Source organism: Pongo abelii, chromosome X (assembly GCF_028885655.2).
Source record: "Pongo abelii isolate AG06213 chromosome X, NHGRI_mPonAbe1-v2.0_pri, whole genome shotgun sequence".
NCBI lineage: Eukaryota > Metazoa > Chordata > Mammalia > Primates > Hominidae > Pongo > Pongo abelii.
Genome location: NC_072008.2, coordinates 160,258,243 through 160,269,516, shown reverse-complemented (window position 1 = coordinate 160,269,516; position 11,274 = coordinate 160,258,243). Strand labels below are relative to the sequence as shown.

Here is an 11,274-nt window from a genome sequence, read left to right as displayed (position 1 = left end):
TAGACTGCGAGCTGCTTGAGGGCAAAGCCTCCTGCTTGTTGATCTCTGTGTCCTAACCCCTGATGCAGGAGCTAAGTCCTGAGGAAATGGTGTCTCTATTTCAGGACCCACTTTATGTGACACGCCTCTGTGAAGTTTCCTTTTTTCAACGTCTTTTTGCTGTGTGTGTGGTGTCATCGTGGTGCATGAGGTGGCTTGGAGGGCATTTGGCCTGGAGGTGCGGAGAACAATTAGCAGAGGGTGATTGTCATCCAGGCAGAGACCTGGCTGACAGTGTATAAAGCAGTTGGCCTGAGCTCAGGGGTCCTGAGGGTGACTGTGGGCTACAGGACAGTTGGAGTCGGTTGGGGACAGGGGCTGTGTGAGGACCTGGGGCACCCTGGGGAGAGGTCTTGCCAATGTTGGGAAGCACCTTTGCAGCTAAGGAGGGCCAGGCTGGAGATCTGGGAGCTGCCAGCAGGCGGGGTTCTTGAAGGTGCAGGCATGGTGAGAGGACAGGCTTCTCGGGGAGAAAAAGAAAACTGGAAACAGCGGTTGCTGAAGAGATGGGGGCCAGGGACTGCAGGACAGGCTCCAGAGCCCCCGGCTGAGCTAGGGTGGGACTGTGCTGTCACTCCTTTCTCTGCTGCCTGTCTGGTCCATGTATTTCTCACCCAGGCTCTTGGTTGGCCGTATTCCAAGCCAGGTCCCTCCCCTGGCTCCAGAAGTTTAGGGGTAAAGCCCCTCCATAGGGGGTGCTGCCTGCTGAGGAGCAGGGCCTCTGGGGGTTCTCCCATAGCACGATAGCAGTCCTGGGCAGGATGCAAAGGGAGCAGCCCAAGCTGTCACTTTGTTCTGAGGGGCCACCTGCTCCCCCTTTACAGGCTCCAATCCCTGATGCTCTCTGTGCTTGCCTGAGCCGCCCACTGCATTGCCTGCTGTGCCCTGCCATGGTGCCCAGCCCTTTCAGGGTGGGGTGCCACATGCTCATCTTGTGCACGGGGTCCCGCCCGTTGAAGGACTTGTCTGTACTCACTGTCTCCAATTCCTCTCCGCCTCTTCTTATGGTAAAACGCATATATATCATACATATATATATAGTGTCATCAATGCATGTGTAATGAGCCATTTTCACCATCGTTAAGTGTGCAATTCAGTGGCATTAAGTGCAGTCAGTGTTGCGCAGCCACCACTTCCATCCACCCCTAGAATTTATTTTCTCAAACTGACAGTCTGTCCCCACTCAACACTCCCCACCCTGTCCCCAGCCCCTGGCACCCACCCTTGCCCTCTGTCTCTGGATCTCCTTCCTCTCATGTAAGGCCCTGTCTCTCTCACAGGAGCAGAACCCTGTAGCAAGTGTCCCTTTATGATGGCTCATTTCACAGAAATGCTCTCCAGGGTCAGCCATGTTGTGTCGTGTGTTGGAATGCCTTCCCTTTCCAGGCCGGCTCGTATTTCCTTGTCTGGGTGAACTACGTTGTTGTCTCTCCCTTCGTCTGCAGATGACACTGTGCTGCCGCCACTCCTTTTCTCAGTCGCACACCAACCAGCCTTTCACACGCACCCCCTCATGCACGCCACCCTTGCCAGGCCCCCGTGACCCTTGCCAGACTCAGTGAGCATTTGCAGGTCACTGTCCTTCACCAGCAGCAGCAGCAGCAGCAGCAGCACTGGACAGATGGAGCCAGCTACTGCTCCTCCCTGACCTGTGAGGGGTCCTCACTGGCTCAGGTTGCAGGACCCCACCAGGAGCTCTCAGGCATCCTCCCCCATCGCTGCCGTGTCTTCCCTCTGCCCCTCTCATTGTGTTCCGGGGCTTGCGGCGTCCCTGTGAGCTCACCCAGGCTCAGGGCTTTCAGTGTCATCTCTATGTGGTAAGAACTTGCAAAGTTCCATCTCCAGTACTTTCTGGAACTCCTGTGTCCACCTGCCAACTAGACATCTCCACTTGGATGACACTTCCTGCATGACACACCCAAGGCTGACTCCGGACCATTCTCTCCTTGCCTCCCCGTTGCAGGACCTGGCAGCTCCATCTTTCCTCTTGCTCAGGCCAAATCCGTTGCCCTTAACTCCTCTTTGAGCCCTGCATCCTGGTCATGCACAACCTCTATTGGCTCCTCCTTCAAAATTGATCCCTGATGCAAAGAGTTATCCCCTCTGCTGCTACCAGCCTGGCCCAAGTGACACGAGGCACCTGTTCAGTGACAAATTCTTGGGGCAACATTTTGAAAATCTCAGCACCCATGGCTTTACACCCACCCTTCCCCGCGGGTGTGGCTGCTCTCCAGCTCATCTCCTCCTGCTCTCCCCAAGTGCCTCGGCTCCAGGGGGACAAGGCTTTCCCTGGGCTGCTGCCTTCCCTGCTCCCTTCCCAGTCCCCAGAAGGGTGCCGGCCTCAGAGGCCTCCAGAGCAGAGCCTTGCCCACCGCAGCAGCTCCAGCTGGAGAAGGTTCCCCCTGCCTCCTGTACCCCGACCCCTTCCTTAGAGCAGCAGAGGTGGAAGCAGGAGCCTGCTTTGGAAAATGACATGTTTTTATTGCTATGTTTGCAGTGGCTTTTTAGCACAGTAAGAATGTCCCCGCAGGCCCACCACCCTCACCCAGCCCTAGCCCTCCAGCCTCTGTCCGGGTGTCAGGGAAGCCTTTCTTGGGGTCACTCAGCCGTCTCGGGACTGGACGTGACAGGCATACGTGGGTTAAAGCTGCTACACAGAAGACTGGAGGTGCGGGAAGTGCATCCACCTTAAGCCTGGACGTGGGAGCCGTGTCCGGGGTCCCTTCCCGGGGGTGTGCCCAGCCCAGGGCACAGGGTGGGAAGCCTGAGCAGGCCAGGTTAGCAGCCCAGACACCCAGGACGGAGTATTGCAGCCTCTTGCCCCACAGACTTGTGGGCGAAGGGACAGTGTGCGGACAGCCCCGAGGCCCCCACCATGCACTTTTCCAATCCATTCTGGGGCTGGGGACCACACACGCACATCCACACAACAGACTCACATATGCAACAGCTGGAAGCTTTTGTTTTGCCTATGAAAGTTAGATCTATAAATTCACACTCCTTGGCTAGGGGCAGAGGGGTAAGGTAGGGCTCACGGGGATGGGAGTGGTAAGGAGAGGATGGTTTGGGCTCCTTCCTGTTTTTAGAAATATACAAGCAGAAATCTCATTCTCTCAAGTTTTTATAAAATGTGCAAAATACAAGCCTCCTTTGCCCAGAGGCACCATTTACATCTGGTATTCACCTTTGCTAAGAGATAGAGATCTATATATACTCTACGTACTCACGCACGCATGCACTCACACCCAAGCTCACACAATTGATATTGGTGGCGATTGGCGCAGGAACCAGAAGGTTCCATTGCTGGCTGGCTCTCTAAGCTTCTATAACAGGGATGGGGAGAGGGGTATAGCCCAGCTGAAATACTTGCCTTGGTTCTGCTGCCCCTCCCTTGCCTCCCTTCTCCTCTCTCTCCTCCCTCCCATCTCTCCCTCCTTCCCTTCCTCACATTTCCCAAGCTGCCACTGCTGCTTCTGGGGTGAGGGGTCACCCAAGGGTGTGCTGCAGAGCAGAGCCTGGAGAGGTGGGCAGGGGGTGGACGTGGCAGGAGGAGTGCAGCACTGCGGGTGGGGGTGGGGCACTAGGCGGGGCCTAGGACCAGCTCGGCTAGGGCTGGAGGGGGAGAGGCATCTATTTTTGGTGGGTTGTGATATTTTTGGCGTTTTATTAAAAATGGAAAAAGTTGTTTTAGTGAGCACTCATGGTGCTTTCTCCCCTCCTCCCCCAGGCAGACCCCAAAAGTGTCAGGGAAAGGCAGGCCCCCTGGAGGGGTGGGGTGGGGCTGAAGCAGGGGCTGCTATGGCTACCAGAGGTGAGCTGGTGATGTGAGCTGAGTTGTCACATGACACTCTCCACCACGACGACCTTGCTGCTCTCGGACACTGGGGTCAGGGTGGTCAGGCCCCTGACATCTGCGTCCTGAGCTCGGTATTCCAAGTGGTGGAGGCCCCAGATGGGCTGGGTCAGGTGCTGCCAGCGCTGCAGGAGAGGAGGACATGCTGAAGCCCCCAGGGTCAGCTGCTCATCCCCACAGTGACTTCCTCTGCCTCCCTCCAGTTCCCACTGCCTGCCACCCTAGTCGGGGCCACTCCCTGGCTAGGAAGCAGGCTGGGTTGAATGTTCACAGCAGGGGAGGGGAAGGCGGGCCGGGCGGGAGCCTTACCTCAGCCATGGTGCCCTTGGCCCTGAGGAGGCAGCCCAGGAGGTGCAGCGGCACGCACAGCATGGAGGACAGCGCGAAGGCCCAGCCCATGGCCTCACCCCACCACGGGTACACGTAGGTGTTGTTGTAGACCAGCGGCTCGTAGTACACAACGTTGAAGATGAAGATGCCCTTCGGACCAGAATGCCACGGTTAATGGGGCCCCCACCCCGCCCCGCCTACCCCCTACCCCGCCCCACCTCCCCCAGCCCTTACCATGCAGACCAGCGGGGTGAAGAAGGACCAGCACCATTTCATCCAGGGGCAAGGTCGGTACCCGATCATACAGGCAATGTCGTCCATGAAGCGGTCAGCTCCTGCGGCGAGGTGAGGCGGGAGGGCCAAGCTGGAGACCTGCCTTCCCTGCCACCGTACCCCAGCCCAGCCCTCAGCCATGACCTACCGTACACCCAGGCCACCACCACGCACTCCCAAAAGGCCTGCCAGAGCAGGGTGGTGCCGCTGGCCGAGTAGTAGTCAAACAGCTGGAAGACGTACATCCCGCCCTGGGGGACAGAGCCCAGTCAGGGAGGATGGCGGACGGCCACCAGAGGTCACAGGCAGACCCCCCACCCCACTCACATCAGTCACCATGGAGAGATCGATGACAAAGCAGAGGGCACAACAGAGGGCCACAGAGATCTCCCTTTGGAAACGGAAGTAGTAGGAGGCCGGGAGGAGGTCGAGGAGGCCGGTGATGAAGCCCTCCACACCTACAAACTGTGGCCAGGGCAGCTCAGGCCGAGCCCCGCACTGCCCTCCACCCCTTTCCTTGCCTGCAGCCCTCACTCCGCCCCCCTCCTGGCTCCCTGTCCCAGAGCCCCGTGCAAACCTGGCTGTCGAGACCAAGCAGCAACAGCATGAAGAAGAACAGGGCAGCCCAGAGTGGGGCCACTGGCATCAGTGTGACAGCCCGCGGGTAGGCGATGAAGGCCAGGCCCGGCCCTGTGGGAAAGGTGCAGGCTCTAGACCTTGCAGCCGATGTCCTGCCCTGCGCGCACCCTGAGCCCTGCCTGCAACACTCTCGCCCATGCCCACGCCTGCCTCAGAGGCACTGTCAACCCTGGGTCGTGCAGCAGGGGCTGGGAGGTCCTTTCTCTGTCGACACTGACAAATCCCAGGACCTGCCCCCGCAGGCCCACAATCTGACAAGTTCTGTTTGAATCCTCATCACTTTTCAGCATTCCTATTGCGTGTTCGTGTACATCATGCATCTGGGTGGCAGTTGCTGCTCTGGAGGCGGGGCTGGGGGTAGGGCCCTACCTGACTCTGCCACCTTGGAGATGTGCACGCCCTGCTCTGCAGCCATGAAGCCCAGGATGGAGAAGACCACGAAGCCAGCAAAGAAGCTGGTCCCGCTGTTGATGAGAGCCAGGATGATGGCGTCCCTGAGGGGTGGAGGGGCCAGAGTGGATGGGTTAGGCTGCTGGGCAGGGCGGGGCAGGGCAGGACAGGGCACGGGTGGCAGGGCAGCGGTGCTTACTTGTAGCAGTTGTTGTTGAAGCGGTTGTAGCTGCCCAGGGCTGTGAGGGCCCCCAGGCCAATGGCGTAAGAAAAGAAAATCTGGGTCCCCGCATCTATCCACACCTAGAGGAGGGCCGGAGAGTGCAGGCATGAGGGGCTTGCAGGGCTCCCCCCCAGCACCCTGCTGCAGCCTCCCCACCTCCACCTCACCTGAGGGGACCCCAGCTTTGACCAGTCAGGCTTGAGATAGTAAATGATGCCGTCCAGGGCGCCAGGCAGCAGCACTCCACGCACCAGCAGCACGACCAGGACCACGTAGGGGAATGTAGCAGTGAAGTACACGATCTGGGGGGTCAGGCTGCTCAGCGGGGGCTGCGGCACTACCTCCCTCACACCCCCACTCCCAGCGCCTCCGGTCCCCCGTTCAGAGGTCCGCATTCTCCTCCGAGCCATGGCTCCCGCCAGAGGAAGCTAGGGGCAAGGCGGGGCCCCGGCAGCCCTGGCAAGTGCAGTGGGGAAGCTCTCTGGGTGCCTCGTTTGTCTGCAGGGACGCATGTCGGTGGGGAGCGGGCGAGCCTCTGGGAGCTCTCCTCAGTGGGGACGGGAGGTGTGGAGCATGTGGGGAGTGAGAGCTGTGTGAGTGTGTGGGCAGCGCAGGTGTGGGAGGCCCAGGCAGGGAGCGGGATATTGGAGTGGGGCCGGGTCCCCCTCCTCTTCTGGAGAGAGGTGGGGGCTGAGCAGGTGAGTGGAACTGGGCCAGGCAGAGGCAGGCGAGATGCGGCTGCCACACCGTCTGCCCCCTCTTCCCACATGCTGCTCTGGGGACCTTGTCCCCCAGGGAGCTGGCCATGTCCCACAGCTCTAGACACTGTCTTCTTTGTTCAGGTGACTCCCCAGCCTGACCGGGAGCCCCCAAGGGATGTGGCCAGACTCTGCTCTGGGTCCCCAAGGCAAGATAGGCAGGTAACAGATTGCCAGACCAGGTCCACCAGACTGTCACAAGAGTCAGAGACTGGCAGGAGGGCACTGGTGGGGATGATGGGCACAGGGAAGGGACAGTGCCTGCCGGGGCCTCTCCCCCCAGGAGCAAAGGCTGCTGGGCCCTGGATTTATAGGGTGGGGAGTGTTGCTTGGCTTTCAGTACCTCCCCCTTCCTTAGGGCTAGACTCTGTCTGGTCATCTCCCGTTGCCACAGGTGTGCCTGGCACAGACATCCAGCTCCCAGGGCTGAGCCACCCTCCCCCGCTGCATGCCTCTAGTGGTACCTTTCCCGTGGATTTGACCCCCTTCCAGACACAGAAGTAGACCAGCACCCAGCAGGCCAGCAGACAAAGGGTCACCTCCCAGTTGAGGGCCCCTGGCACCTCCAGTCCCCCAGACAGCCTCAAGACTTTGTTCCTAGGGGAGGGACGGAGGTCCCATGAGGCCCGTGCCAGCAGAGGATGGAGCCACAGGGTCCACCCCCAGGAGTCGTGGCTCCCTTCTCTCCCACAGCCCAGGGTTCAGTGGGTCCCTCTTGTCCATCTGGGCTGGGCCTGGAACCCACAAGCCCCTGGCCATTGGGAGGCCACTCCCATCCCACCCCACATGCAGCCCCAGCTCCCCCATCAGGCGGGAGTGACCAGGACAGTGATAGGCTGCCGAACGCAGGAGCGAGGCTGACCTGGCCCAGCCCCTGGGGCTGGCCCCAGGACTCTCCGAGGGCAGGCAAGGGCAGGCAGGGTCCAGGATGGACTGCCAGGCAACACCCTGGTCCCCCCTCAGGGCCATTCCCCTGGAGCCGGGCAACGTGAGGGAGACCTGGGGGATGGGATGGGCTTGGCCCAGAGGTGCCGGACTCACTCCCAGAACTCGATGACAGGGGACCGGCGGTCAGCAAGCTGGTCACAGGTGAGGTTGGCCAGGCTGGCATTGGCACAGTCGTCATGGCGGAAGATCTCCACGCAGTCGGGAGTGTTCCATGTGTGGCCACATGTGGCCCAGGGCAGCGTGGTGGTGAAGGACTTGACCAGGTAATAGAAGCCCCAGGCCAGCACCATGATGTAGTAGGTGTTGCAGTAGAAGACGATCACCATGGAGGCGTAGCCCAGGCCTGGGGCCGGGAAGTCCTTGCCATGTAGATTCTTTCCTGGTCACCTCCCCTGCCACCCCTTTATCTCCTCACCCAGGCTGGCAGTGCTCCCACCGTCTGTCCTCCTGGAGCCTTGTTTGTGGTGCTCCTGACTCCCCTGGACTCCCCCTTGTGTGAGCCCCAACACTGGGCTGACTCCCCAGCCTGTCTCCTTTCCTCCAGCCGCCCCCTAGACCCAAGGCAGAGCGAGCCCCTCTCCTCCTGTCCCCATCTGACCAAGTGCTGTTGAGTCTCCAGCCTCACACACCTGGCCCCTTCTGTGGGTCCCACTGCCACCATGGCGGTTCCAGGAGGTCCAAGCCTCCGCCTGCCCACCCAGTAGCCTCCAGTCCTCAGCAGCTGGTGGTGGTGGTGGTGGTGGGGAGTGGGGGGGTTTCTAGTAGCCTGAGGTAGTGTTGGAGACAGTCGCCCCCGCACTGGGCAATCTCAGTACGTCGCTCTACCTGTCTGTGCCCCAGCGTCCTTGGGGATAGTAATAATAGGACCTACCTAGAGAGCCAAGTGTGCTGGGCAAGTCCCGTCCCCAGCCCGGCTATGCCTGGCCTGTCCTTGCCTTGTGGAGCTGCCTATGCCCCCTCTAGTCCCCGCTTCCCCAAGTTCGCTGTGCGGCCTGAACATCTCATCTCCTCCAGGCTCCCCTCTCGAGACTGGGACACCATCACGTGGCCCCAGGCCTGGTGCTCAGGACAGGAAAAGATTTCTCAAGTGGGAGCCAGCTGGGAAAAGGGGGCAGTCCCTGAGGCTGGCCAAGGGCTGCTCACCTTTGAACAGGGGACAGATGTTCCAGACATTGATGCTGCCGGCCTTCATGAACTGGCCCAGCGAGATCTCCAAGAAGAAAATGGGGATTCCTCCGACCAGGGCGATCAGAACGTAGGGAATAAGGAACACACCTGGGGGTGGAGGCACAGGGTGGACTCAGGGTGGCCCCCAGCTAGGCTGCCCAGGCCCAGTGGGCCAGCCCAGACTCCCAAGGCCCCATCACAACTTCCCACTGGGTGAGTCAGTGTAGGGGTGGCCACTGACTCAGGCCCCAGGTGGAGTCTTGAGGGGGTGGGTTGAGTGTGTTGAAGAGGGGCTACAGTAGCCCCTGAGCCATTGGACCCCTATTCCCTGGGTGGCAGAGGGGCCCTAGGCCCACAGGGCTTCCACCCCCACGGTCACTTGGGGTGATGGCCATGGAGGACACACACGCTCAGACACGTAGGCTGTCCCTAGTGCCGCAATTCCGTTTCAGGCAGCACAGTGAGGGCACGTGCGTGTGTGCGTGTGCGCCAAGGCTGGGTGATCAGGCCTGGGGGGCTCATCCAAAGGCAGGGAGCGCCACTGTCCTGCACTTGGACGCTTGCCTGCAAGTGTGAGGTCCAAGGCAGAGGGTGGGTGGGTCACAGTCCCCTGCTGCTGGGATGGCAACGTGCAAGGACAGAGGGATACAGGTGCGGAAGAGGGGCCGGGCCGACCTTAGCAAGCCCGGGGAGTCAGGCTCTGCAGGAGATAGGCAGGGCGTGACACAGGCCCTGGCCAGCAGGCTGGGGTGGGGGTGGCAGAAGGGCAGGGAGAGCTGGGTGCCACCACCCCCTTCTCCTCTCTGGGCCTCCTACCCTTGCCCCGGCTGGGTTCGCTCCACTACTCAGAGGCTGAGCTTGGCTGCAACTTGCCTGACTCCAGGTCCCAGCATCCTTCTCCTGACCTTGGGCAAAGGCCTTTGCTCTGGACCTCTGTTTCCCACCCATCACCGGGTTACTTCGGCTTCCAGCAACCCCAGTGCTGTTTTGTAGTCACAGGACACACGCGTGCCCATCGCTGTTGCTAAGCTGGGCCCGGGCGGGCGGGCGGGCATGGGACGTGCATGCAGTGTGTCCAGTGGCGGCGCCAGGCGGGCCAGGCCGCAGGCTTCCCAAGCCTGGCTCGGGCACCCAGTGTTCCAGGCCTGGGCCAGAGGGGAGGGGCGGGAGGGCTGCGAGGGGAGGGGAGGGCAGGGGGAGGGACAGAGTGGCCCATTGTGTGTGTGTGTGTTCGTGTGTGTGCACACGTGGGGGGCCCACACAATGTGCCGCTTGTGTGCTCGACCCGTGGGGGCAGCCAGGGCGCCTTACCTCGCGGAGACCCCAGGGCGCAGGCCTGCTTTCCCACCTCGGCGGCCAATCGCTCCTCCCAGCCCGGGAGTCTGGGGGGCAGCCTCGCGGGCATCGCCGGCCCCCTCCCCCCACCCTGCCAGGCACATGACTGCGAGGGGGGTGGAGGCGCCCGGCCCGGCCACCGAGCGGCAGCGGCGGACGAGGGGCGGCCCCGACCCCCGCGTGCCCGGGGACCACCCGCTGCCCGGACTTCACCCCTCCGCGGCGGCTCCTGGGGTCGGGCGGGGGCCGGCGGCCTGCTGGGGGAGGGGGCCGCGGCGGGCGGGAGAGCTCACCTCCGCCGTTCTTGTAGCACAGGTAGGGGAAGCGCCACACGTTGCCCAAGCCCACGGCGAAGCCCACGCACGACATGATGAAGTCCATCTGGCGCGTCCAGGTCTCGCGCGGCGGCACGGCCAGGCGGCCGCCGGGTGTCCCCAGGCCCGCGGGGCCGTCGCCCTTGGCCGGGGCCCCGTCGGGCCCGGGCGCGATGAGGGGGCCCTTCTTCTCGTCGCCGGACACGCTATAGATGCCGTTCTCGGCGCTCTTCTTCGCCATGGCCCCGGCGGGCCGCACGGCCGGGCCGGGGTCGCGGCGCCTCGCGGGGGACGGCGGTCAGGCGGGGGGCACCGGCGGCACCGGGGAGGGCCCCGAGGGCGCGGGCCGGCCGGGGGCCGGGGGGCGGCCGGGCCGGGGGACGGGGCGGCGGGCGGGCGGCGGGGTGCGGGGCGCGGGCGGCGCAGTCAGAAGCAGTCCACGAAGCACTTGAAAGTGAGCCTGAAGAATCTCATGTGTGTCGGGGGCCCGGGGGCGCGCGGGCGGCGGCGGGGCCCGGCCGGGCGGCGGCGGCGGCGGCTCCCGAGGCTCCTGCCCGCGGCTCGGGCGGCGGCGGCTGCGGCGGCTCTTCGCCCGACCCGAGGCTCAGCCTAGCGGGGCGCGGGCGACATCGGCGCCCGCGGTCTGCAAGCGGCGGCCGGAGCAGAGGGGCCTGTGGCCCCCGCCCCCCGCCCCGGCCGTGGCCCGCGGCGGCTGCCCGGCTCGCCCGCGACTCCGGTGGCGGTGGCGGCGGTGGCGGCGGCGGCGGCGGCGGCGGCGGCGGCGACGGCGGCTCGGGCGCGCCTCGCCCTCTCCTTCCCGGCGGCGGCGGCTGCAGCCGCTCTCGGGGCCGCGGAGGGCTCAGCGACTCGCCACCGCGCTCCGACTGTCCCTCTCTTCCCCGTCCCCGGCCGGCCGCCGCTTAAAAACCGACTCCGGGGTGATGTCACTATCGCCCCACCCCCACGGCCGGCCGGCCCCCCTCCCCCTCCCCCTCCCGCATCCCT

General features: G+C 63.1%; 1 protein-coding gene across 2 annotated transcripts; it reads right to left on the bottom strand.

Annotated features, from left to right (window-relative positions):
• Positions 1-2,499: 2,499 nt before the first annotated feature.
• On the bottom strand, positions 2,500-11,168 carry SLC6A8 (solute carrier family 6 member 8). 2 transcript variants are annotated; one of them, XM_024240405.3, is made up of 13 exons: positions 10,249-11,168; positions 8,597-8,728; positions 7,547-7,796; positions 6,970-7,102; positions 5,915-6,049; positions 5,724-5,827; positions 5,504-5,628; positions 5,073-5,185; positions 4,823-4,960; positions 4,644-4,746; positions 4,457-4,557; positions 4,202-4,372; positions 2,500-4,017 (listed from the first exon to the last, which is right to left on the bottom strand). In XM_024240405.3, exons 1-13 carry the CDS (start codon positions 10,508-10,510, stop codon positions 3,877-3,879), a joined length of 1,908 nt encoding a protein of 635 aa, XP_024096173.1. In that variant the 5' UTR covers positions 10,511-11,168; the 3' UTR covers positions 2,500-3,876. The 2 variants fall into 2 exon arrangements, with proteins under 2 accessions (XP_024096173.1, XP_063577190.1); XM_063721120.1 differs by having other exon boundaries at positions 2,500-4,037; positions 10,249-10,582.
• Between the last annotated feature and the right edge of the window lie 106 nt (positions 11,169-11,274).